The sequence below is a fragment of the Monomorium pharaonis genome, chromosome 6 (assembly GCF_013373865.1).
Source record: "Monomorium pharaonis isolate MP-MQ-018 chromosome 6, ASM1337386v2, whole genome shotgun sequence".
Classification (NCBI taxonomy): domain Eukaryota; kingdom Metazoa; phylum Arthropoda; class Insecta; order Hymenoptera; family Formicidae; genus Monomorium; species Monomorium pharaonis.
In genome coordinates, this window is record NC_050472.1 from 9,215,924 (window position 1) to 9,241,214 (window position 25,291).

General features: G+C 42.3%; 2 protein-coding genes and 1 long non-coding RNA gene across 13 annotated transcripts in view; 2 read left to right on the top strand and 1 right to left on the bottom strand.

The window, feature by feature from the left end:
- The window catches only part of LOC105837331 (fasciclin-1), a 412,374-nt gene that overhangs the window by 70,704 nt on the left and 316,379 nt on the right, over positions 1-25,291 (top strand). The window lies entirely within an intron of this gene.
- Positions 1-25,291, top strand: part of LOC105833243 — an 80,125-nt gene that overhangs the window by 53,942 nt on the left and 892 nt on the right. For all 9 annotated transcript variants that reach the window (XR_004963769.1, XR_004963768.1, XR_004963770.1 and 6 more), the window contains one exon: positions 942-1,193. This is a non-coding gene — a long non-coding RNA (uncharacterized LOC105833243). The remainder of the gene's footprint in view (positions 1-941; positions 1,194-25,291) is intronic.
- Positions 4,110-25,288, bottom strand: LOC114255440. The gene is made up of 5 exons (XM_036288713.1): positions 24,490-25,288; positions 5,840-6,254; positions 5,410-5,733; positions 5,016-5,191; positions 4,110-4,591 (listed from the first exon to the last, which is right to left on the bottom strand). Exons 2-5 carry the CDS (start codon positions 6,225-6,227, stop codon positions 4,586-4,588), a joined length of 894 nt encoding a protein of 297 aa, XP_036144606.1. The 5' UTR covers positions 6,228-6,254; positions 24,490-25,288; the 3' UTR covers positions 4,110-4,585.

Below are 25,291 nucleotides of genomic sequence, written 5' to 3' on the forward strand. Positions count from 1 at the left end.
ATACAAATTAAATATACTATATTAATGCTCGTCACTTAATTTTTAATGCGTGGTCTGGAAAAAATTAAGGTTTTTTAGCTAAATCAATTCAAAGTTTATCTTTCTCCCTTCATATTTAAAAAAGAAAAAATAATTCTAAATTAAAACATAAACTATGATTTTATTATTCTTTATATATACATATTGGGAGCAAGAACCATTATTAAATTACTTGTATTTTTCTTGTGCAATTGCGTTATCACTGTTTGTTTTTTATTTATGTTTGGTACTCTGTTTTTTATTACGGTCACTCCATCATCTGCAAGAACAATGTCAAATTTTAATGTACAAGATGGCAATACCGAATAATTCTGACGATACTGTATGTGTATACTGGGTGCGTTCGGAGAGACGCTATTAGCGCTACCAGCATCAGTCCATCTTCATTACTCATTAAAAGTAGAACAAGAATAAACTGATGCTAATAGCGCTAATAGCGTCTCCCCGAACGTACCCACTATTGCTTTAAAATAGGTTAAGTTGTCGCTCAAAATTCGACGCTGTATCCTTTTTCATGGATTTCAGTTGTCGCTGGCAACAATCATGGTCACATGACTTTCTGACGCTAAAAAATGAGCGTCGAGTGTCAGCATGAAAAGGCACTTTAAACTAGGGACGGGATTCATAGACCGATCTTAAGCTCAAGCATTGTCTTAAGTCCAGCCTCGAGCCGACTTGAGACTTACTGAACCAATGAAATGACAGCATTGACGTCTCAAGATCGTGCTTAAGCTGGAACTTAAATAAGATTCGACTATGAATTCCGGCCTCGATCTTTTTCCAGTTTTTTTGATAAGGCTGTAGCGTGGCAAACTTGCATGGCGCTGACAAATGTCGTAGCGCCGGCAAGGAAATTTCTACCAGGGTAATGTTTCTTTTTTTATATTTTTAATATTTTTCAGGAAATTGTGATTCAAATAATTCTACAATAAAAACTGCAATCGCTCATTTAAAATATAATACTGAGTCTTGGCCTGAACTTTTACGCAGTTGATCGGTGACATTCTTTGCGGTTTCAGTATCTCAAAGAAACTAGACCAATAGAAACGCAAAAAGGGAAGTCTTCTGTTCAACAATTGCAAGAGTCTGCTGTTTTAGTAAGCGATTATTTAAAAAATTGGCCCGTGTTTGCACAGCCTAATGGATATTTACTGGTGAGTAAATTGATTTTACATATATTTTGGGTTGGAAAATAAGGTAATTATTCAGTTTAGGCACTGGTATTCAAATATCGATGTAGTTGTGCTTATTTGATGCAGTTTTGCTTCAAACGAACGAATCTGGCAAAAAAAAGTGTCGCTTTGCCCCGGAAAGCGAAATAATAATCGTTAAAGTTGTCGAATATTCAGGTTAAGAAATCTGTCATACCGACGAAATGTAGCGACACGAACACTCTCCACGGCCATGTGCGCATGCTCTACAGTCATATGTACATGCTTCGCAGCCATATACGCATGCTCGGTGGTCATATGTGCATGAAATAAAGGCGCGAATTTAAAATGTATGTGTACTTTTAACGACTTCCTTATATTCTAATAGTAACTAATAATAAATGAGTCTACATATACTAAAAATAATAAATACTGTAAAGATTAGCAAAACCCCTACGCAAGGTGGAAAGTCGCAAACCCATGTGGTGCAGAGAATGCTTTGCACACACACACACACACACACGCGCGCGCGCGCGCGCGCGCACGCACGTACGCACGCACACACGGGGGGTGCAAGGGAGGCCTTTGGCCCCCCTCCCGCACCCATCCCGTCCAAGTCGCTAACCCATGTGGACTTTACTTTGCTTGCAATATACATGGGTTGCCTATGTACATTGCAAGCAAAGTAAAGTTCACATGGGTTAGCGACTTGGACGGGATGGGTGCGGGAGGGGGGCCGAAGGCCCCCCTTGCACCCCCCCTCCGTGTGTGTGTGTGTGCAAAGCATTCTCTGCACCACATGGGTTTGCGACTTCCCACGTAAAACGAGATGCTCGTAAAAATATGTATATAGACATTTGAAATTCGCGCATTTTTACCATGACTTGTGCTAAACAGAGCATGCGCTTGTGACTAAAAGCGTGAGAAAGGCTGCGTTTCGATATTCACTGTCAGTACTGAAATTCTACAGTGTATGTGACGTAAACTATAGATTTTAAGTACTGGCAGTGAATATCGAAACGCAGCCAATAGGTTTGGTTTTTATTCCTGCACTGCTGCACTGGTGCAATGAGATAGAATAAGACAAACATTTTTTTTTTTCATTCTAACTTATTGCACTAGTGCAGCAGTGCAGGAATAAAAAACAAACCTTATGATCGCTGCGCGTGCTCAAGTCATTACCACGAAGTAAGACTAAGGAGACGTATCTTCTATAGTGTAGAGCGAAAAAGTTGATTACAAAAAATGTTCTGTATGTGGGCAAGTTTGCCAAATGGAAAAATCTGGACCATTTCGTCGCCATCTTGAAATTTGTATATGTACATGGTATTACGTTTAGTTGAGTTAGTAATAAGTAAATTTTGTCGTCATCTTGAAGTTCGTATATGTACATAAGTATTACATTTAGTTGAGGTAGTAATGAGTAAGTGTGTGTATGAAACATTACATACACACACTTACTTATTACTAACTCAACTAAACGTAATACCATGTACATATACAAATTTCAAAATGGCGACGAAATGGTCCAGGTTTTTCCATTTGGCAAACTTGGCCACATACAGAACATTTTTCGTAACCAACTTTTTCGCTTTACACTATGGAAGATACGTCTCCTTAGTCTTACTTCGTGGTCATTACCATGAAGTAAGAGTCATTACATTGCGTCCAGGGGGTACAAACTTCCATCTTGGGGAAGTGGGAGACACTTTCAGCACCGCCTATGGCCGGTATTCATAGTCAAATCTTATTTCAAGATCGTCTCAAGCAATGTCTTAAGATGCTAATACGACTCTGTGATTGGCTGATGGCATCTTAAGACAGTACTTAAGATGATCTTAAATATAAGATCCGACTATGAATACCGGCCTATGACATGCACTCAGAAATATGAATTAAAATAAGTGGTGGGAGAAATTGGCGGTACTTTAAAGTGTGGCACGCGCGCGCGCGCGCGCGTACGTGCATATTATGGGCGTATATTTTATATGATAAATTGAATATTATATAATAAACTATAAATATTATATAAATTGAATTATATAATAAACTGAATATTTCAAACTTCTCAATAATTAAAAAAAATTTATTTAATTATTTCTTTATGTACTCTTGTTTTATATAGTTTAACATCATTCAAAAATTAGTAATGAATTACAAATGATTATTGTTAAGTAATTATGTAAAATATTTTAGTATTAATTATACACATTACTTTTAATTTTTGATAAAAATATTAATTTTCAAAATTATATTAAATATTACATACATTAATTAATATTTATATATATTTTGTTTATAAAATTTTATAATTTTATATATGATATTTAATGCAAATATTTATTGGATAAGTATATTATTCTTTTACATCTATTTATTTTTTTAACATTATTTTATTTACATAATATATATACAAGTGCAACGCATTACATTTTTCCGTCCCACTTTAAACAGACTGCGGACTGTCAGATATTAATATAAAAAATCTGGTGTGGTTAAAAAATGTGATGCAACACACATATATGTGCTCAACCCATCACTTACACACGCACATTCACACGTACATTTACATTACAATTAGAATATATAAAGAAATAAACTATAAATAAGTTATAAATAATACATTTAAAACACATATATAATATAACAAAATAATCCCAGATAGCACAGAGAGTTCAAAAAGAATTCAATTGTATGTCACCAATTATGAAAAAAAATTATTTCTACAAAAATAATTCTTTTTGCATCTCAAAAAGAATTCATAATTGGTGATATACAATTGAGTCCTTTTTGAACTCTCTGTGTTATCTGGGATTAATATATACAATTATATTTACACATATTTACAAATATTAAATATTTCATGCACTCATAATTCACTCCTCACAATACTAATTATTAATTAGTACGCTGCTTTTTTGTTATAATTTTTTTACATTTTGAAAATGAGCTTCTCCTTTTGTTTGTAGTATTTTTATAACTTGTACAAATTCGTTTACTTTCTAAAATGTCATTGAAGACATTATGTTGTACAATATCAATATCAAAATTATTTAATAATTTATTTTTTTTATCACACCACACTACAATAGTTTTCAATGCAATTATACGGATTATAATTTTTTTAATATCATTATGATGTTTAACACACTCATCTATATTCAAAGTCCACGTTTCAGAAAAATTTAATATAATTTTTAAAATATTTCGTTGATGACCTTTTGTTTTTAATAACTTATTAACTAAACATATTATTTGTCTCATATAAACTGGAGATTTATTAGTTGTTAAATTATTTTCACATTCGGCACAAAAGTTAACTTCTTTCAAAATTAATCGTATAATTTCTTCTTGATTATGTAATGACGATGCAATAATAATGTCATCGGGTACATTTATATCTGAAATTAATTCTGACTCTTCATTATTAAATATATTACAAATATTATATTTATCTTCCAAATATTTTTCTAATGTAGACAATATATCACTATCAGATATTTCACAATTACCACGTGTTAAAGAAATTGATTTCATATTATTAACTAGTAAAATAAGAAACGATTCTTCAAATTTTTTAGGTGTCAAATTAACATTACGTACAGCATGGCTTCTAACTTGTCCGAAAAAATTTTCTAATGGATCTTGATTGCAATAACGTGTATTTAACTTATGAAAATTATATTCACCATGAAGTACTTTCCAAAGTTCTTCAAAACCGTTAATTGTAAATAACCAGTTTGTTAAAGACGGTACTGATTTAATAATTACGCGTGACATTTTGTCTACGTATGCCATATTATATAATTTATTTTTTGCACTCACCCAGAACGCATGGTGTTTACTATTTTTAGTCACTGAGCATCGCAGTTCATTATTGTTATTTTTATTATCACCATTAACAGAGTCAAAAAGATTATTAAAAAAATCGACGGCCTCTAACGTTGCTAATCCTTCTTCGTCTTTTATGTAAATGTCTTCATTATCTACACGTACAGTTACTGTAACATAACACACACACACACACACACACACACACACACACACACACACACACACACGCACGCACGCACGCACGCACGCACACACACACACACACACACACACACACACACGCACGTATATTATTTATATAAATATTATTTGTAAAAAAGTTATAAATATTTTTGTAGTTATATTTTATTTTTTTGATGTGTAATTTATTATAAAAAATACTTACATTTTGATCTTGTAAACGTTTCAATAACGCTAGCCATTGTACCACTCAGAACTTGTACGGCATGCTTGACACGCATCTTTTTAATTTTACTTTCAATTATATGTTCGGGTGTTATTTTTCTTAAATGGGGACGAGTTACATGTAATGTTTTGTCCATAATCCATGCGGTTTTTATTATATTCCATGATGCAATTTTTTCTACATTATTATTTCTCACTTTCATGGCCAAGTCTTTTGTTAGGAAATTATTCCTAATACCTTTTATAAGATGTGGTGGGTCATACAACGGAATAATTTCATTACCTGCTATTTCAAATGTTTTACCTAACAATAAACATAAGTAAATATAAACCTTAACAGAAATGTAATGTATGGTACGTGCGTACGTGCGTGCGTACGTGCGTGCGTGTGTGTGCGTGCATTTACTTACGCTCCGGTCTATTCTCCGATTTTCGCTTTTTGTTACTAAATAATATTAGTTCTTTTATTGCTGCAACATTTGAAGATCCTTGATCACAGACACCAGCGACAATGTGGAAGCCTACTTGTTTTAATTTTAATACATGTTCTTTGATACATCTAATTAATTGCGCGGTATTTGTCTGCTTATTACAAAAACTAAATGAAATAGGCATTTTCCACCCCGAATATAATCCTCGTAACATAAAAACTAAAGCATGATCAGCGAATTTTTGCGTACGGTTGTTACCCCAATCCTCAAAGCCACATATGATATTCTTTCGGCGATCATAAGTAAGTTTGGGTTGAATAGATACCTCGTCCCACATAAGAATACACACTTTCTCCTTCATTGACATTTGTGGAGCTATACTTTTTAAATGTCTCTGAAAAAAAGGGTTAAATCCAGGGATCAAAGGTATTTTGTGTAACACCGATTGCAAAGTTTGTATGGATGGAATTTGTTAAAAAATTGTTCTTAAAGAAGTATAAGCATGCTTCCCCATTGTCTTATATAAAGTTAATGCAAATGCTTTTTGTTTTGCATTATATCGTTGTGGAAAATATTCAATATAATTATAAACAAAACAGTAAAGTTAATACATGCAAATACAACTATCATAATTTTATAATTTTTGTATTCCAAACAAAGCTTTTCTTTAAATAAAAATTATTACAAGATAATATCTTTTAATTCATATTAAGGGCTGGTTGTTCCAATTTTTTGGTAAACTTACCTACCAGGTAAGCATATGTCTATCTTTATTTCTTTTCTTAAATAAATAAAGACAAATATATATATTTACCTGATAGGTAAGTTTATCAAGAAGAACAGTCGACCTCAAATCTACTAAAAACTAAAAATTTGATCATATATTTTTATATTTGTCTTGTGTCCATTTCTATCAACGATTGATATACTGCAATCTCACAGTTCAACTTACTCTACCTTTTTTTATTTCTCAGGAGTAGAAAAAGATAAAGAGAGAAATTAAAGAGATCAAAGTTAATTTGTATTAATAAAAATGTAAATGACATTAATCTACAAGATTGTGTATTGAGTATAAATAAAAAAGTACAAGATTTTACATGTGTAGGCAAGTATATGTGCGTAAATTTGCATGCGCCCCCATAATTATAGTAAAAATGCACAGATGTGTCAGTACAAGATTAAAAAAGTGTAAATTCAAAATTTAAAAAGTCAAACTACCCCAACCATTTAGAAAAGTATTTCCATGTAAAAAAAGACACTTTAGTATTAAACTTACTATTAGAAACAATATTTTTTTTTCTCTGATCATGCAATCATCAGTATATGTATAGCATAGAAAGGCTTGTGTGTGTGTGTGTGTGTGTGTGTGAGCGCGCGCGCGCGCGCAATATGCATATGTATATTATATATAATATTAATATCAAAATTGTTGCAGAAAGTCTTAGCAGCACATTCCGTTTCATTCCATCATATCATATGTTATGCTAACTTACGTGTATTATCTTATCACATATATTTATGTTATATCTGACTGCATAACTATTTAGTGTATTTCTCGTGATATGCCTTTTTTCTTGAGATTGATCTCCTTGAAATCCATAAATGGGCTTTGTACTCATTTAAGGATAATAATTATATAATAAAAAAATTATTTAATAATTAACATGTTTTAAGAAACTTAACTAATTTTTAAAAAATAATGAAATTTTATATTACTTTTCAGTATATGTTCTCATTATATTTATTATTAAAAGCACAGCTAATTAATATTTAATATTTTATTTTTAAATAATAATCGTATAGTTTTATAAAAAATTATATTAGATTAATTAATGTAATTAGGTTAATTACATTAATATCATTAAATAAATTTAATATTTTATAGAATAGAGTTTATTGTTTCCCAAATGGGGTTACAAGGCGCTTTTTACACGGAGCGTTCCCGAACCGTTTACAAATACTTAACCCTCTGCCCCCAAAACCGACCTGGCCATAAGCGACCTTTACATTCTGTTACCCCCCACCCCTCTCGCCCACCCCTCACCCCCTACCCCCCACCCCCCTTCTCCTCTTCCTCCACTCAATCCTTCTCTCTTCCCCTTTCCTCTCCACTTGTTCTCTTCAGCTCTCTTCCGTCCTCTCCCTCCTTTTCTCCTTCTGGGACCTCTCCTCCTCCTTCTCCTCATCTGCCTCCTCTGCTCTCCTTGCTTCACCTTCCTCATTTCTTCATGCTTTCTCATTCTCTCCTTCCCTCCTGCTTCTCCTGTTTCTTTCTCACCACTCTCTTCCTCTTCCACGTTTCTTTCCATTTCTCCTCTATCACCTCCTAGTAACATAAAACAAAAAACATAAGATTTCAATTAACTCCACCAGCTCCTCTCCTCCTTAATTCCCTTCCTCCTTTCCTTCCCCCTCGCCTATTTCCCACTCTTCTTTCCTTTTATTCCACACCCATTCTCTCCCGTCCACCCACATGCTTCTATTCCCCACATATACTTTCTTTCCCTTATTTCTCTCCTCTTTTGCCCTTTCTAACATCCTCCATCTGATTTTCCTCTCCTCCATCGATAAATCCTCGTCTAACCTTACATCCCAGCGACTCCTTATCTCCGCCCTCCTCTCTAACAACCAGTCTCTATCCTCCTCTCTCACCACCTCCGTTATCACCACTATCGTCCCCCTTTCCCCCACTCTTTCTGATACTACCCCTAAATCTACTTTCCTTCCCGCTTCTCTCTTCATAATCCCCTCTATTATCGCCTTTCTTTCTATCGCCCCCTCCCCCTCCACACCCCTCCACACTATGTTTCTTCTTCTCACCTCCCTTACTCTTCTCTCCCTTTCCGCCTCCCTTACTCTTTCCCACCCTTCTCTCTCCGCCCTCTCCCTCATCCTCCTCTCCATTTCCCTTTCCACCCTTTTCCATGCCTCTATCCCCTTCCCATCTCTCTCCCCATCTTCCTTCTCCTCTCTCTCTGCTTCCTTCCTCTCCTCCTTGCCAGTTCCTCCTGCCTGTCCCTCCTTCGTTCTGCTCCTCTCTTGTCCTCTTCCTTCATCCTCGTCTCTCTCCTCGCCCCCTCTCCTCTCCTTCTCCTCTCCTCTCGTCTCCTGCCACCAGCTCTCCTCGACTCCGTCCTTCCGCTCCTTCTTCTCCTCTTCCCTCCGTTCTCTTCTCCTCTTGTTCTCGCCTTCCCCCATCCTCTCCTCCCTCTTCTCTCCAACCACCTGTTCTCTTTTCCCACTCCTTCCCTCTCTCCCGTCGTCCCGTCCGATCCTCCTCTTCTCCATCTCTCCCTCCTCGTCGTCGTCCCTCTGCGCTTCCTCTTCTCTGCTGCCTCTTCCTCTCGCTTCCCTCATACTCCTCAGCTCTTCCCTCTCACCTGCTACCTCTTCTTCCCTTCTCATGCCTTCTCCTTCCAGCGCCTCTAACCTCTCTTCCAATCCTCTCAGTCTCTCTCCGACTTCCCTCAGTCTCCTTGTCATTTCCCACTTCAAATTCCTCAATTCTCTGCCCAGCTCCTCCATTCTCTCTTCCTCCCTTGCTTCTCTCCTCTCCCCGCCTATTCTCTCCTCTGAGTCCGGCACTCTCTCTCCCTGCACACTTTCACTTTATCTTCTTTCTGCACGATCTTTCTCCTTCTGTGTCAGAATCGCTCTGTCGACATGTGCCCTCGATGGACCACGTGTACGGAAACCCGCGTTCCCAAACACGCTACCATCCCGCCCTGGCACTCTTGCCAACTTAACTCTAGCCCCACACTGCCAATCCCTTCCTTCCACCAGATTGACACTCTTCTTCTCTCTTCGCGCTCGCGCTGCCTCCCTCCGAGCGCACCGCCATCTGCCCTCCTTCCTTCCTTCACTCCTCTCCTTCGAGACTCTTCTCTGCGTCGCATCTCTCCAGCGCCCTCTCTCTGACCTCTTCTTCTCGTTCCTGCCTCCATCTTCCCGGCTTTCATCTCTCGCTACTCCGATGTCTGCCCCGACTTCTCCATCCTAATATCTTCTCACTTCCATCCTCCATTTACTTCCCTCCAATTGCCCGTCTATGTCCCGGTCTTCTCTTCCCAATCATCCACTTCTTTCTCTCCTCTCTTTCACATTACACCCTCACCACACTATTCACTCCGGAGCTCCCTGTTTCACCTCCACTCTCAACCACGCCATCTTCTCATCCCAATTTAATATTTTATATATAAATTAAGTTTATATGTATATATATATATATACATATAATAAAAAATTGGTTTTTCACAAAGAAATTTTTGTTAAATAATTTTTAGATCAAGTTTTTATTTAAAAAAATGCAGTAAGTTAACATTTTTATATATTTTAAAAATAACAAGTTAAAATCAAAAATTAAATCGTTAATTTTCAGAAAATTAAATTAAAATTAGTAACTATGTAACTATAGTTACTAATTATATATATATGTGTGTTAAAAAAGTAAAGTTTTAAGTACAAAAGATCACAAATATTTTATGTATTTTTTATAATAAAAAAATGTTGAATAAATTTAAAAAATATTTTGTTAAATTGTATAAAATATTTATATAATAATATAAATATTAATATTAAGAATAACGATTCAAAATAATAAGAACGTTGAATTTAAAAAAATATTGAGAATAATAAAAAAATATATAAGCAACATACCTCTGGTGCACAATGTAAATTTTTTATTATCATTTCCATAAAAATGTTTTGTGTATTTGTTAAATCCAATGTTAATTTTTCCCATTAATTTTTCTGACGTAATTCCTTAATTTTTTTACGCTGCAGCTCAATACATTTTTTTTTCTTATATAAATGTTTCTGCAGTTTTCTATTTTTCTTTTTCACAGTATTTTGATACGTTGTGTTAAAACTTTTTTGTCTTTGTGTTTCTTTTTTTACTGCTTCTGCATTATGAGTTGGCATTAAATTAGATTTGCACTGAACATTTTCTGTTATATTTGGATTTTTATCGTTATATAACTTTTCATCTATTTCTATTGTTGTATTATTACTATAAATTACTAATTCTTTTGGATTTTCATTACTACAACATGGTTGTTCATATGTTTCTACTAATATATTAACATTAGGATTTGCAAATTCTTTTAAAACTCGTCGTTTTGTATAATCGCAAATCAGATCATTAGAAAAATGCAAAGTGCAAATTCTTAATTTATCCAATCTCTCTTTTGGTGCATCTGTAAAAAAAATAAAAATTATATACATTAATTTATATACATTGAATACATAAATTATCAACCTAATAATCAATTGCTGTAAAATAGTATGCTAAATTGCTAATCCAGCTAACCATTTGCTGCCAAATTGTCAGCAGACTGCTAAAAATTTCTTGCAAAATCAGGCTGCCAAAACCATGGCCTACTGTGTCCTCGAGTGCGCCCCAATTGCAAGCAAAAATTGTTATCAAATCCTGATATTAAATTGGGTGCAACACCAGAGCAGACCTGTCACTAGCAATACAATGACAAATTCACGCAGCAAATTGAGAACAGATGTTGCAACGTAAACTCACAGCAGATTTGCGCCAAATATGCAACAGATCTGTATTCATAAATGATGATAGATTGGCGACACAGATTTGTCGAATCTTTTCATTTCTTCTTTTATCACAGTTATAATTTTATTTGAGAATCGATGTAAGCAATCTCCTGGGAAGATTTATTAATTCAGGAGTAGGAACAGATTAAATAATTTACCTAACCTTCTCCTTAGCATCTAATATTTCCTAGGGGGGCCTCAATTGACCCATCTATTTTCTCCCTTTATATCGCAGGTATATCATCTATTCTAGGTGCAATTAATTTCATTAAATTTCTTTGTAGTTAAATCTTACTCCAAAAAAAAGAAAATACTACCAGTTCTGTATCATAAAAGTATAATGTGGCGGTCCTCCGCCACATCGGACTTCTCCGCAGGCGCAGCGAAGGAAGATAATTTTTGCTTACTTTCGCGCTGCGAGTGGTCTTTATGTAGCGAGTTGACTGCATTTTACTCCCGAGAAAGTAAGCCGCCTATCGACGGTGCCGCACTTTTTATTGCCAATTTGACATTTCGACAGATCTGCTGCATTTCTGGTATCAATCTGTCGCGTACTTTGACACACAAATGTTGTTGCATTTCTACAGGCAATTTGCTGACATTGTTTGCACTTTGGTGTTTGTCGTCAATCTGTTATCAATACTTACAATAAATCTGCTCGCAGTTCACTATTATTTTGTCATGTATTCTGATGACAGACGTTGCTAAATATTTGCTGAATATCTGCTAATAGTGTTTGCAATAACAAGATATGTTTCTCATTTGTCACCTTTTTGGCAACAGAATCTGTTGCCAACATTTGTCACAGCAGAAATGGTTATAGGGGTAAGTAATAACATGCGTGGTTTATTATGTGGTTATAAAAATGTAATAGCCAACCCTTTCCCACACAGAACAAATCATTGTCGAGCTGTAAGTCTGGACATCGGGATATGAGCCATATAATAAAAATTAGTAAAAAATCATGAACGTTGTTTAAAGATTGGCACTAATTTTTTAGATGGATTTACTAAATAATTACTTTTTGTTTAAATATATCTGATGATATATATATACACTCACTCGAAAAAAAAGCGGTACACCTAAAATTTGTCAAAAAATCACTAAACTTCCAATGACGATAACTACGCGAGTAATAAAGATAGAAAGGTTTCTAAAAAAAGAATTTAAAGCTTGAAATGTCTACTTTAAGAATTGATTTAGTAAAATTTTGCGTAATAATTTTTTTCAAAATGGCGTATGACAAAGCGAGAGCATGCGAAATTGAGAAATATTGGTCCGAGTTTGCGACAATCCATGGCGTGAGGCAAGTATCGCAACTTAATGGGATAAAAAGCATGCGATAGTACAGAGTTTTTCCTTCAAAATGCTTTTTTACTCGTCTCGATACGATCATTTTTTGCTGAGATATGCGCATTTAAAGTAAAAAACTGCCTTTTTATTCAAATGCGCATATCTCAGCAAAAAATCATCGTATCGAGACGAGTAAAAAAGCATTTTGAAGGGAAAACTCTTTACTATTGCATGCTTTTTATCCCATTAAGTTGCGATACTTGTCTCATGCAATGGATTGTCGCAAAATTTGGCCAATATTTTTCAATTTTGAGTGTTTTTGCTTTGTCATACGCCATTTTGAAAAAACGTATCACACATAACTGTGATATAAAATTTTTTTAAGTGGCAATCCGAATCTTGAAAATGCTTCTTGGAAAACTCTGTTAGCTGTATTAGGTGCTGAGATATTCAATTTTGAATTTTTAACAATGTCCAATTTTAACTATTGCAAGAATAAAAATTCCAGGTTTCGCTAACAACTATGGTTAGTCTTTATTTTAAAACTCGAAACCGTCCTCGGATTGTAAGCGTTCGACGTACATGTGTATGTGTGTTGCGTACCTGACTTCCCACGAAATTTTACTACTCCAGACTCACATTAACACAAGCAAATCTGAGTAGTTACGCGAACGAAGCTTCCCTATTAGGAAATTTTGATATTTGATTTTACCACGTAGAAAAAGTCATTGGGCTATATCAGTTTCAGGAATTGCGATATCTAATAAAAATAGACGACTTTCATCTGACTATTTCTTATTAAAACGTTTTACCGTCGGCATTAGCGTTACCCAATGTGCACCACGGGGAGGTTGCGCGATCGAAATTTGCACATTATGGGGCTCTGAAAAGTGCCGTTTTGTATGTGTGTGCGTGTGTGCGGGGGGAGGTGTTTACCTCAAGGATAAGGACCCCGTGGCTCGTCAGTTCCACGGTATTTTGTGACTCCAAACCTTCCTTGGGTGTGTGCGCGCGTGTGTGTGCGTGTGTGTGAGCGCGAGGGTGTGTAAGCGTGAGTCTGCGTGAGAGAGAGAGAGAGAGAGAGGGGGGGGGGCGAGAGATAATATTGCATTAATAGTGTGTATGACCACCTCTTGCACGAATAACTTCCTCCATGCGACGAGGCATACTCTTTATAAGAGTTTGAATTTCAGCTTGCGTAATGTTCGTCCATTCACGGCACTTTTCAGAGCCCCATGATGTGCAAATTCCTATCGTAAAACCTTTTAATAAGAAATACTCAGAGAAAAGTCGTCTATTTTTATTAGATATTGCAATTCCTAAAACTGATACAGCCCAATAAACTTTTTTTACGTGGTAAATTCAAATATCAAAATTCCCTAATGGGGAAGCTTCGTTCGCATAACTACTCAGATTTGCTTGTGTTAATGTGAGTCTGGAGTAGTAAAATTTCGTGGGAAGTCAGCTATGCAACACACATGCACATGTACGTCGAACGCTCACAATCCGAGGACGGTTTCGAATTTTAAAGTAAAGACTAACCATAGTTGTTAGCGAAACCCGGAATTTTTATTCTTGCAATAGTTAAAATTGGGCATTGTTAAAAATTCAAAATTGAATATCTCAGCACCTAATACAGCTAGCAATGTTTTCCAAGAAACATTTTCAAGATTCGGATTGCCACTTAAAAAAATTTTATATTACAGTTATGTGTGATACGTTTTTCCAAAATAGCGTATGACAAAGCAAAAACACGCGAAATTGAAAAATATTGGTCCGATTTTGCGATGATCCGTGGCATGAGGCAAGTATTGCAACTTAATGGGATAAAAAGCATGCGATAGTACAGAGTTTTTCCTTCAAAATGCTTTTTTACTCATTTCAATGCGATGATTTTTCGCTGAGATATGCGCATTTGAATAAAAAGGCAGTTTTTTACTTTAAATGCGCATATCTCAGCGAAAAATCATCGTATCGAGACGAGTAAAAAAGCATTTTGAAGGGAATACTCTGTATCATCGCATGCTTTTTATTCCATTAAGTTGCGATACTTGCCTCACGCCATGGATCGTAGCAAACTTGGACCAATATTTTTTAATTTCGCATGCTCTCGCTTTGTCATACGCCATTTTGAAAAAAATTATTACGCAAAATTTTACTAAATCAATTCTTGAAGTAGACATTTCAAGTTTAAAATTCTTTTTTTAGAAACCTTTCTATCTTTATTACTCGCGTAGTTATCGTCATTGGAAGTTTAGTGATTTTTTGACAAATTTTAGGTGTACCACTTTTTTTTCGAATGAGTGTATATATATATATATATATATATATATATATATATATATATATATTGTCACGACTTTTCCTGACCGGAAAAACCGCGGGCAAAAACAATAAGACCGGCTGGGTAACCGATACCCCCGATGCCGTGCTTGTCGCGCTCGAAACTCAGCCACACGCTGTCACGAGAAATTGTTGGGCGCCAGACGCGCTCGACGACGCGTCAATTCGCGAAAATCGATACGCCAAGGTGTCCTCGATCCTCGCGCGACAATCTCGACCAGCTCTGCCTAACGGTAGAGGGGCGGGGTGAATTATAAGGGGGCAGGCGACTGCGGTGACACGAAGGGGCGGACGACACACCAGAAAACTAGACTCCGAGCTTAACAAATAAGTAACTTTATTAAAAATAAAGGCCGGACAGAAACAGTAATATCACGGGACGCGGCATGCGGCGTTCCGACAATGCGGCGCCCCGGCACGAATTAAACCAAAAAGGAACGCGAACGATACGCGGGAACTCCCGCGGTAGGCACGCGGCAGACAAGGACGGACGATGGAATTTTCCGCGCACACTGAATTTTGGGCGTTCGAACGCGCCGACACTCCCGGCAACTAGAGAACACGATCGCGTTTCTCGCGGGGGTCACAAGATAATCGCCGGCCGCTGCCGCACTCCACGCCGTCGCGAAACCGGAAGTCCCGTCCACCCGCTATTCGCGACGCTCTACTCGCTCGCGCGAGGGCTTTGCGGCGCACACGGTCGAGGGGAATCTCCGACGGAATCCACGCGTCCTCACAATCGTTCTCCCCGTGGCTCGGCGCTTCGGCGTCCCGCCCGCTTGCATCCGATAAATCCCCAATTACTTACGCGAACGTAGGACCGCCCTGCGGCCTACGCGAGTCACGCACCAACACAAAAACGGATGCAGAACAGGCCCGGGGACACCTCGCCGGCCGGTAATTACTCACACTAGATTATCTTGGCAGGCCACCTCACCGATAACGTCCAAGGCGATGTCCTCCCTCGTCTCCAGGCTCGTCCCTTGGCTCTCGCTGAGGCCTCTCACTAGCCACACCGATAACTAGCCCTTCGGGGCACGACACGCGACCTTACTTCTAGCTCGCTCGCACGCAAAAGCGGGGTGGATCGCGGTCGATCCCGGATCGACGCCGCGACGCCCCGTTCAGTCATGCGCATTGTTTCCGCGCCGCGACCCAATTGTTGCAAGGCACGCAGTCCTGCGTACGCAGGGACGTGCGCGCCGTAATCCGCAGGCCCCCGCGAAATTTTCTTTCTTCCACTGGGCCACTGCCCGAGCCGGGGCAGCGCACGCGGCGACCTCAGCTCCCCGCGAGAGGACTCGACGCCTCCCCCGATGCGTTTGGGTCCCATTCGGGCTCCTCCACAACCTTCCGGGATGTTCCGTCGTGGTGTTGGCGGGCACCGCCGCTTTAGGTTCCGGCCGTGGCTTTCCCGGGCCACGCCGAGTTCCCGTGCGGGCCGCGTGCTCGTCTCTCCCGGGCACCGGTGGCGTCCTTCCTCCTTCCCCGCATCGCCGTCGCTCTCCCTCTTCCTCTCTCGCTTTCTCGCCAAATTCCATTCGAGAGGCGGTCGCCGCGCAAAGAAACCAAAAATATGTAACATTAATAATACGCTCGCTAGGCCCGTCGCGGTTCCCCATGAAGATCCCTTCTCGCCTCTCGCCTATTTTCCCCGTACGGCGCGAATTCGCAGCCTGTGACGGGGGAGGGACGCTGCTACCCGTGGCAGCTAAGCTACCACGTCACAACTTCTCCACGCCAAGAGGACCTCTACCGGCTCGGCGGCCCGCCCTGCGGCCACCGGCCAGCGAGAGCGCATCCGAGATCTTCACGGATCACTCGACAGTTGAGGTCACACCAAGGACGAAACACAAAAAAAAACTTTAATTCGCCTTGCGGCAACTTGAATCCTGTTGTCAACCAAAAAGAAACAGAAGAAGAACATCCACAACTAACAAATTAACTCTCGCAATTCCGTCGACACTCTCCGCGCGCACGGTTCGCTCTTGGAGCGCGCCGCAGCGCTACTCCGTTCCCGCCCCTCTTGCGGCCGCACGACAGGCCACGACCACCCGGGTCGGGACGCGGGGAAATCAGGAGAATCTCACACCAAAAAAAAACTGTAGGCTCATTATAGTCTCCCACTCTCTTTATTCATAAGTCCTCTTTCAGGGGTTTACAGGGGTTTTACTAGCCCGACACCGATATCCAGCCCGTGGCCCGTAACAAAAAAAACAGAAGAGAAGGAAAACAAAAAAAAAGAAAAATTGGAAACGATAAAACAAAACAAAAAAAAACAGGTCAACAAAAAAAACGAATCAAACAAAAAAAAGGCTTAAAAAAAGACAGGGGGGGTTTCCGACACGCTTGGGGCTCTATTTCTTCGGAGGGTCCCCGCCCTCTGTGGGTCTTCTTTCCGTCGGGCCCCCTCCTCGTCCTCTGCCGATACTCGCGGGGGGGGGTCTCGGAGGCTCCCCGGTGGTCCTCCTCTCCGTCGTTCTGGCTCCGGGCCCTCCCTTCCTCGTCCCGGGAGGTACGGCCCCTGGGCTTCGTACCCCTCCCGGCAATCTGGGCATGTACCCACGGTGGTACCCCGCCGCCCGCACCGATAACAGTGGTCCTCCTTGCGCGGGCGGGGGCACCGTTTGGTGAAGTGGTAGAGGGACCCGCAATTCCAGCAGCGCTCCCTCTCCGCCGCTCTACGTGGCTCCTCTTCACTCTTGGCAGGGCGCGGTTCCTCCGCGGCAGCCGCCCGCGGTTATTCCCCTTGGTCGTCGGCAGATCGGGGTTCTCCTTTCCCTTTGGCGGATGTTGGGCCCCTGAGGGGTCCTCTCGGGGTGAGCCACCGGAGGTGTTCTTCGAAAGTTCTGGTCACAATAACGATATCGTCAAGATAAGCGAACGCGTGCGGTTCCATCTCGGGCCCTATCAACCTATCTAAAAGTCTCTGAAACGTTGCGGGGGCTCCCGTGAGCCCATACGGCATACGTGTAAATTGAAAGAGCCCCTTCCCTGGGACTGTAAAGGCGGTATATTTCTTACTATTCTTTTCCAGAGGTATTTGGAAGTAGGCCTGACTCAAGTCTATCGTCGATATGTATCGCGCCGCTCGCAGCTTGTCTAATATCGAGTTCATGTACGGCAGTGGGTACGCGTCCTTTTTCGATACGTCATTTAACTTCCGGAAGTCCAGGCAGAACCGATACGTGTCGTTTGGTTTTTTTATCATAACTATGGGCGTTGACCACTCGCTATTCGAGGGTTCTATAATGCCGGCTTCCAACATTTTATCCACTTCCTCGTAGATAGCCTGTTGTATTTTCGGCGACACGGGGTAGTACCGCTGCTTGATCGGCGCGTGCCCCCCGACATCGATACGATGTTCCGTTAGGGGGGTCGTCCCTGGTCTCTTAGGGTCCCCGACGACTTCCGACCTTAGAAACTCAGCTAATTCGCGACTTTCCGCGGCCGATAGTTCGCTCAATCCCCCCTGCGAGGTGTCGGGCGTTAGACTCGCGTTCGCTTCCTCGCGTTGCACCACCCCTTTTCTCGGCGCCTCCCTCGCGCCGCTCTTGCTGTCTGTCCGCTGACCGCCGGTCGCCCCCCCCCCCCCCGTTAACGCGGCCGATAGCGACCGGGTGGTCTCGGTCTCCAGAGAGTACTGTCTCGTTGGATCGTCCCCGAAAGCCCATGTTTTCGCCGAAAAATTCACGACCATCCCGAAAGCCGCTAAAAAATCCATGCCCAGAATGCACGATAAGCCGACCGTAGGTAGTGCGTACGCTCTCACCGTTTGTTTCCGATTACCCAGCTCGAACGGGATCTCTACCTCCCCCCTCACTCTTGTCATTTGTCCGGTCGCGGTGGTCACCCGCCGATCCGCGGCCGGGCGGAACCGAAAACCTAAACTTTTCACCAACTCAATCGTCTCCGCCCCCAGTATTGTGCGGCTCGATCCGGAATCCAACAGCGCACGAACGCCATGGCCCAGTATCTCGACGTTAAGAAAGGAGAGATAGGAGTCCCTCACCCCGAACGAATTGTAGACATAGTCGGTTTAAATCGTTGCGACTGCACTTTCGGGGCCGTTAGGTGCAGGAGTCGGACCGCCCCCGGGTCGCGACCCCCCTACGCGTTTCCTGAACACGTGGGACAAGTGCGCGTCGTGACCCCGGCCCTCCCGCACCGATAGCAGTGCCTCCGCGGGGCTTCCTTACAATCGCGCGCGTAGTGTCCCGTTCCCTCGCAATTCCAACACTTTCCGGTAAGTGCCCGTGCCCCGCTCGGGCCCGGCGTCGCCGTAGACGTACTCGGGGCGGCCGGCGTGGCCTGCGCGCTCGCTTCGCCACCCGCGGCCGCTCTCTTTTCCTTCTTGTTTTTTGACATTCCCCCCCCCCCCGGGGGTCGACACTCCCAACGCGGCAATCGTATCCGTCGTCCGTCCGTGACGGTTTCCTTCTCTCGGCGGCCGATATGCGAGATCCGGAAATAATGACCTCTCCGGGGGTGGCGGGGTCCGGTACGTTTGTGCGGCGCGGTGACAGCTCTCCGCGCGCGCCGCCAGCAATTCTAACGCGTCCAAATCCGTCACCGCTTCCCGCGGCACCATCGCCTGTAGACGCGGTAGCATGTGGCGGTGTGCGTATCCGATCTTTTCGGCTTCGCCCCACGGCGGCGTTAAACGGTCGAACATCGTGCCCAGACACGTCAAATAGTCGACGACGGACTCCCGCTCCCCCTGGGTACGGTGCATTATCTCGTCCCGTAGCGCGAATTGGAAATCCGGGTCTCCGAAGCGCACCCGCCACGCGGCCTTAAACGCCGCCCAGGTCGTCAAGCGCGCCTTCTTACCCCGGAACCAGTGCAGCGCGATCCCCGACAAAAAGAACGGCAGACAACGCAAAATATCCGCATCGTCCAACGGGATAAACTCGCGCCCCTTCTCGATCCGTATCAAGAACGTCTCGGCGTCCTCTCCGCGCGCTCCCGAAAACTTCAAGTTCCATTTTCGCATAATATTGTATGCGTTACCCATGGAGCCGCCCCCCCCCCCTAATCCCGGGAGTAGTAACCCCCGCTTTCTCTCGAAGGCTTCTCGTGAACGTGACCGATCGGCCCCCTCGCAACTTCATATGGGCTATCCGGTCGGTCCCCCTCCCTCTCGGGTAGGACTAGATGGTCCGAGTCCGACATCTCACGGCTCTCGACCCCCTCCGCAGACTCGCCCGTGAACGCGGCCCGTCTCCGGCGTAGTAAGCGAAGCGCTAATACGGAGTCCGATCCGTCTGTCGATAACCGGCGCCGCTCCAATTCCGCGATCAGCTGTTCGCGGTCGGCAGTGAAGATCCACGAGTCGTCTCCCTCTCGTCGGTTCATGCGGTTTCCCCGGAGACGCTGAACGCGTCCCTATTATTTCGGGCCGCCCCGCGGTGCACCGCGCCCGCTCACCCGACACCGGTCTCGAACGCGAAGGTACACCCGTCGTGGATTACGCGAAAAGGAAAAATCGCCAGTGGTAAACGCGACTCTTGCACGAAAGTATCCCGTTGATAACGACAATAACTTAAAAGAAAACAGAGCACAATACAAAAATGTTTAAAATCAATATCAAAGGTCAGTTATAATGACGGTGGTTATACAAGCACAAAAAGAATAGGTACACGTGTGCAAATATTTGCCCCGTTCCCGAAATCAATTGGTTGTCCCGCGAAACTACACTACGTCACACGATAGAGATCCGAAGTTATTCCGAGAGAGAAAGGAAAAGAACAAAATAATAACAGGACGACCAAAAAAAAAAAAATTTTTTTTAGAGCCAGGCTCCCACGGGGGTAATATTTGCACCTAAAATCGAGTATTAATTTATCGATCTAAAAATCATCCGCTAATACCGAACAGCCGGTAAAAGGCCACGAAAAAAAAAGAAAAAAAATAGTAAGGATTCACACGATCGGGAGGCCACGAAAAAAAGAAAGGAAAAAAAAACACATTAATTAATCGTAAAGCAATCCAAACGGTTTCGTAAATCAATAAATCTCGAAAAAGAAAAAAAAAAGAAATTGATAAATCAAATCTCTCACCTAAATGGCATAAGTCACATAAAGATAATAAGGCACACAATTCAAATATTCATCAATTAAATCATTGAATTCAGTAGCTCAAATAAATCAGATACATTAGCGTACACCGAGGGACGAGAAATAAGTTCGAACAATATTTCGTATTTACGGCGCTTCTTTTCCAATTCTCTGCGTGCTCGTTACAAAACTCTTTTCGGAAATCACAACATCTCCGTCCTTGGTAATGTGAATCTAAGATCAACGTTATAGTCTTTCTTTCCAAAGTTTTCCGAGCGGCCTTTCGGCCGGAAAGTGTTTACGTTCGAGCAACTCAGTACAAGCAAACAAAAAAAAATTAATAATTAGAAACACAACGTGATTGACTCGTGGTATCGTTATTGCGCGTTTTCCACTTTGGCCGTTTGCAATTGGCTCTCCGATACTCAATTCCACTTCCCGGTATTTAATTTGTCGTGGGAAGAAGTCTCACGACTCGTACTCCGTGCTCTCTTCAAAGGCTCGATAATATGATGTGAGACAGAAATGGAAAACTTTCAGGCGTTTCTCACTAATATCCTTGCACGCTTTATCGCCACTTATTTTCTCCTCCTCCCTCGGCACTCGCCGACAGACACAAAAAATAGCAATAGATCACAAAAAAAAATATATCAAGATCAAAACACAATATAGTAAATAACAGAAGTAAAAAAAAAATATCACATCATATGTCAATCACGAATAATATTCATAATATCATTGGAGCGTACGCCGCGAGACGAGAAATAAGTGCGAACAATACTTCGTTTTCTCTAGCGATCTCGGGGCATTCCTTCTGGTGTTTTCTTTCTTTATCACAATAGGCTCGGCTATAGCGACCTTACTCACTCGTCAACAAAATCTTAAGATCACCAAAATCTTTCTTGAGCCGTTCAACAACACAGCGAACTGCCCGAACTCGGGCGCGCTTCAAAATTCCAATCGTTGTTTTTGTCCTCTCGCAAATCCTTGCGCGGACCGAAATTTACTCGTACTCTCGTATCTTAGCTCTTATGAAAAGAAAAAAAAACTTTGTTCGTACCGACAACAAAAAAAAATTCTACAGAGTCGCTCTTGGCTTGTTTATCTTACTTAGGAACTGCCCTCGCCACTTATCTCTCTCTCTCGTCTCCCGACGTAAGCCCGACAATTAGCATAATTTTTCAAAATTATTATTGCAATATTATTCACAAAATATCAGACACAATATATTCGAAATATCATCACAAGAATTGTGCCAGCGGAAAAAGGGGAGATCAAGAAAAATATATAACTCTGAACCCTCCTCCTTTTCCCCGCGCCAAGCGCTCGACCTGATAGTGTACGATAACCACTTTGCCTCCCTAACTTGAGGGCCCCACGTTGGGCGCCAAATTTTGTCACGACTTTTCCTGACCGGAAAAGCCGCGGGCAAAAACAATAAGACCGGCTGGGTAACCGATACCCCCGTGCTTGTCGCGCTCGAATCTCAGCCACACGCTGTCACGAGAAATTGTTGGGCGCCAGACGCGCTCGACGACGCGTCAATTCGCGAAAATCGATACGCCAAGGTGTCCTCGATCCTCGCGCGACAATCTCGATCAGCTCTGCCTAACGGTAGAGGGGCGGGGTGAATTATAAGGGGGCAGGCGACTGCGGTGACACGAAGGAGCGGACGACACACCAGAAAACTAGACTCCGAGCTTAACAAATAAGTAACTTTATTAAAAATAAAGGCCGGACAGAAACAGTAATATCACGGGACGTGGCGTTCCGACAATGCGGCGCCCCGGCACGAATTAAACCAAAAAGGAACGCGAACGATATGCGGGAAGCTCCCGCGGTAGGCACGCGGCCGACAAGGACGGACGATGGAATCTTCCGCGCACACTGAATTTCGGGCGTTCGAACGTGCCGACACTCCCGGCAACTAGAGAACAGGACCGCGTCTCTCGCGGGGGTCACAAGATAATCGCCGGCCGCTGCCGCACTCCACGCCGTCGCAAAACCGGAAGTCCCGTCCACCCGCTATTCGCGACGCTCTACTCGCTCGCGCGAGGGCTTTGCGGCGCACACGGTCGAGGGGAATCTCCGACGGAACCTACGCGTCCTCACAATCGTTCTCCCCGTGACTCGGCGCTTGGCGTCCCGCCCGCTTGCATCCGATAAATCCCCAATTACTTACGCGAACGTAGGACCGCCCTGCGGCCCACGCGAGTCACGCACCAACACAAAAACGGATGCAGAACACCTCGCCGGCCGGTAACCACTCACACTAGATTATCTTGGCAGGCCACCTCACCGATAACGTCCAAGGCGATGTCCTCCCTCGTCTCCAGGCTCGTCCCTTGGCTCTCGCTGAGACCTCTCACTAGCCACACCGATAATTAGCCCTTCGGGGCACGACACGCGATTTTACTTCTAGCTCGCTCGCACGCAAAAGCGGTCGATCCCGGATTGACGCCGCGACTCCCCGTTCAGTCATGCGCATTGTTTCCGCGCCGCGACCCAATTGTTGCAAGGCACGCAGTCCTGCGTACGCAGGGACGTGCGCGCCGTAATCCTTCCGGGGGCCTCGCAGGCCCCCGCGAAATTTTCTTTCTTCCGCTGGGCCACTGCCCGAGCCGGGGCAGCGCACGCGGCGACCTCAGCTCCCCGCGAGAGGACTCGACGCCTCCCCCGATGCGTTTGGGTCCCATCCGGGCTCCTCCACAGCCTTCCGGGATGTTCCGTCGTGGTGTTGGCGGGCACCGCCGCTTTAGGTTCCGGCCGTGGCTTTCCCGGGCCACGCCGAGTTCCCGTGCGGGCCGCGTGCTCGTCTCTCCCGGGCACCGGTGGCGTCCTTCCTCCTTCCCCGCATCGCCGTCGCTCTCCCTCTTCCTCTCTCGCTTTCTCGCCAAATTCCATCGAGAGGCGGTCGCCGCGCAAAGAAACCAAAAATATGTAACTTTAATAATACGCTCGCTAGGCCCGTCGCGGTTCCCCATGGAGATCCTCTCTCGCCTCCCGCCTATTTTCCCCGTACGGCGCGAATTCGCAGCCTGTGACGGGGGAGGGACGCTGCTACCCGTGGCAGCTAAGCTACCACGTCACAATATATATATTTATACATACATTTTACATATTTTGTACTTTTAATTTTATATTTATTAACTTAATATTATTTCTCAATGAAAAGAAAATCACAATAGTCTTGAACAATTTTATTTTTTAATTTCCTTTTTATCCCAACCCTCTGCCCCTCCTCGCGCGCGCGTGTGTGTGTGTATGTGCGTGCGTGGGTGCATGCGTAAGTGCGTGTGTGTGTTTGAAGAAAATGTGAAAAAGCATAAATACATTAAACTTTTTCAATAATTTTGTTAATTATGTTTATAAACTTACTAATTAAATCTGTTCTCTGGATTGCTATCAACCAGCTTTTTCTTCTTCGTTCATCTTTTGGAAATACATGCAACGGAATTTGTTTATTTGATGTGCACTTGGGCACGCAACATTTATAAACCATGGTGATTTGAAAAAGCACTTAGCTAAGAATCGATCACACAGCACGTCAATTACTATATTAAGCATAAATTTTATACACAATCACAGTGTTCGCACTCTAATTAATTATTAATAAAAACTGATAAATATTCTAAATCGGATTATAACAGCAACACCGTAACACCGTAATACACCACGTAATTCAGCGTGATGCTGCGTACATAATGTCCAAAAACAATTGAGAAACTAAACAAGCTAAGTTTACGCGGTTAAGTTTATGGACAGAGCAGGGAAAGAGGTGAGGGGAAAGCAGATTGTGCTGCCGCCTGGAACATTCACCCAATAACTACAACTCAGTCGCCTTAAAATTCACGGAGTTTGATCCTCCTGATTGCGTCGGTATGACAGGTTTTATAACCTGAATATTAGTCAACTTTAGCGATTAATATCTCGCTTCCCGGAATAGAGCGACGCTTTTTTCTGTTAGATTCGTTCATTTGAAGCAAAATTGCGTCGAATAAGCACAATTACATCGATATTTGAATACCAGTGCCTAAACTGAATAATTACCACCAAGTTTATAACATTAAAAAAATTTTTTACCGCGATTTATAGGTATTTTTCCTTTTGTGAAAATAATAAACAGAGCATAATTGCTTGCTTTTTTAAATTTAAATATACACGCTGATTTATTGATTTA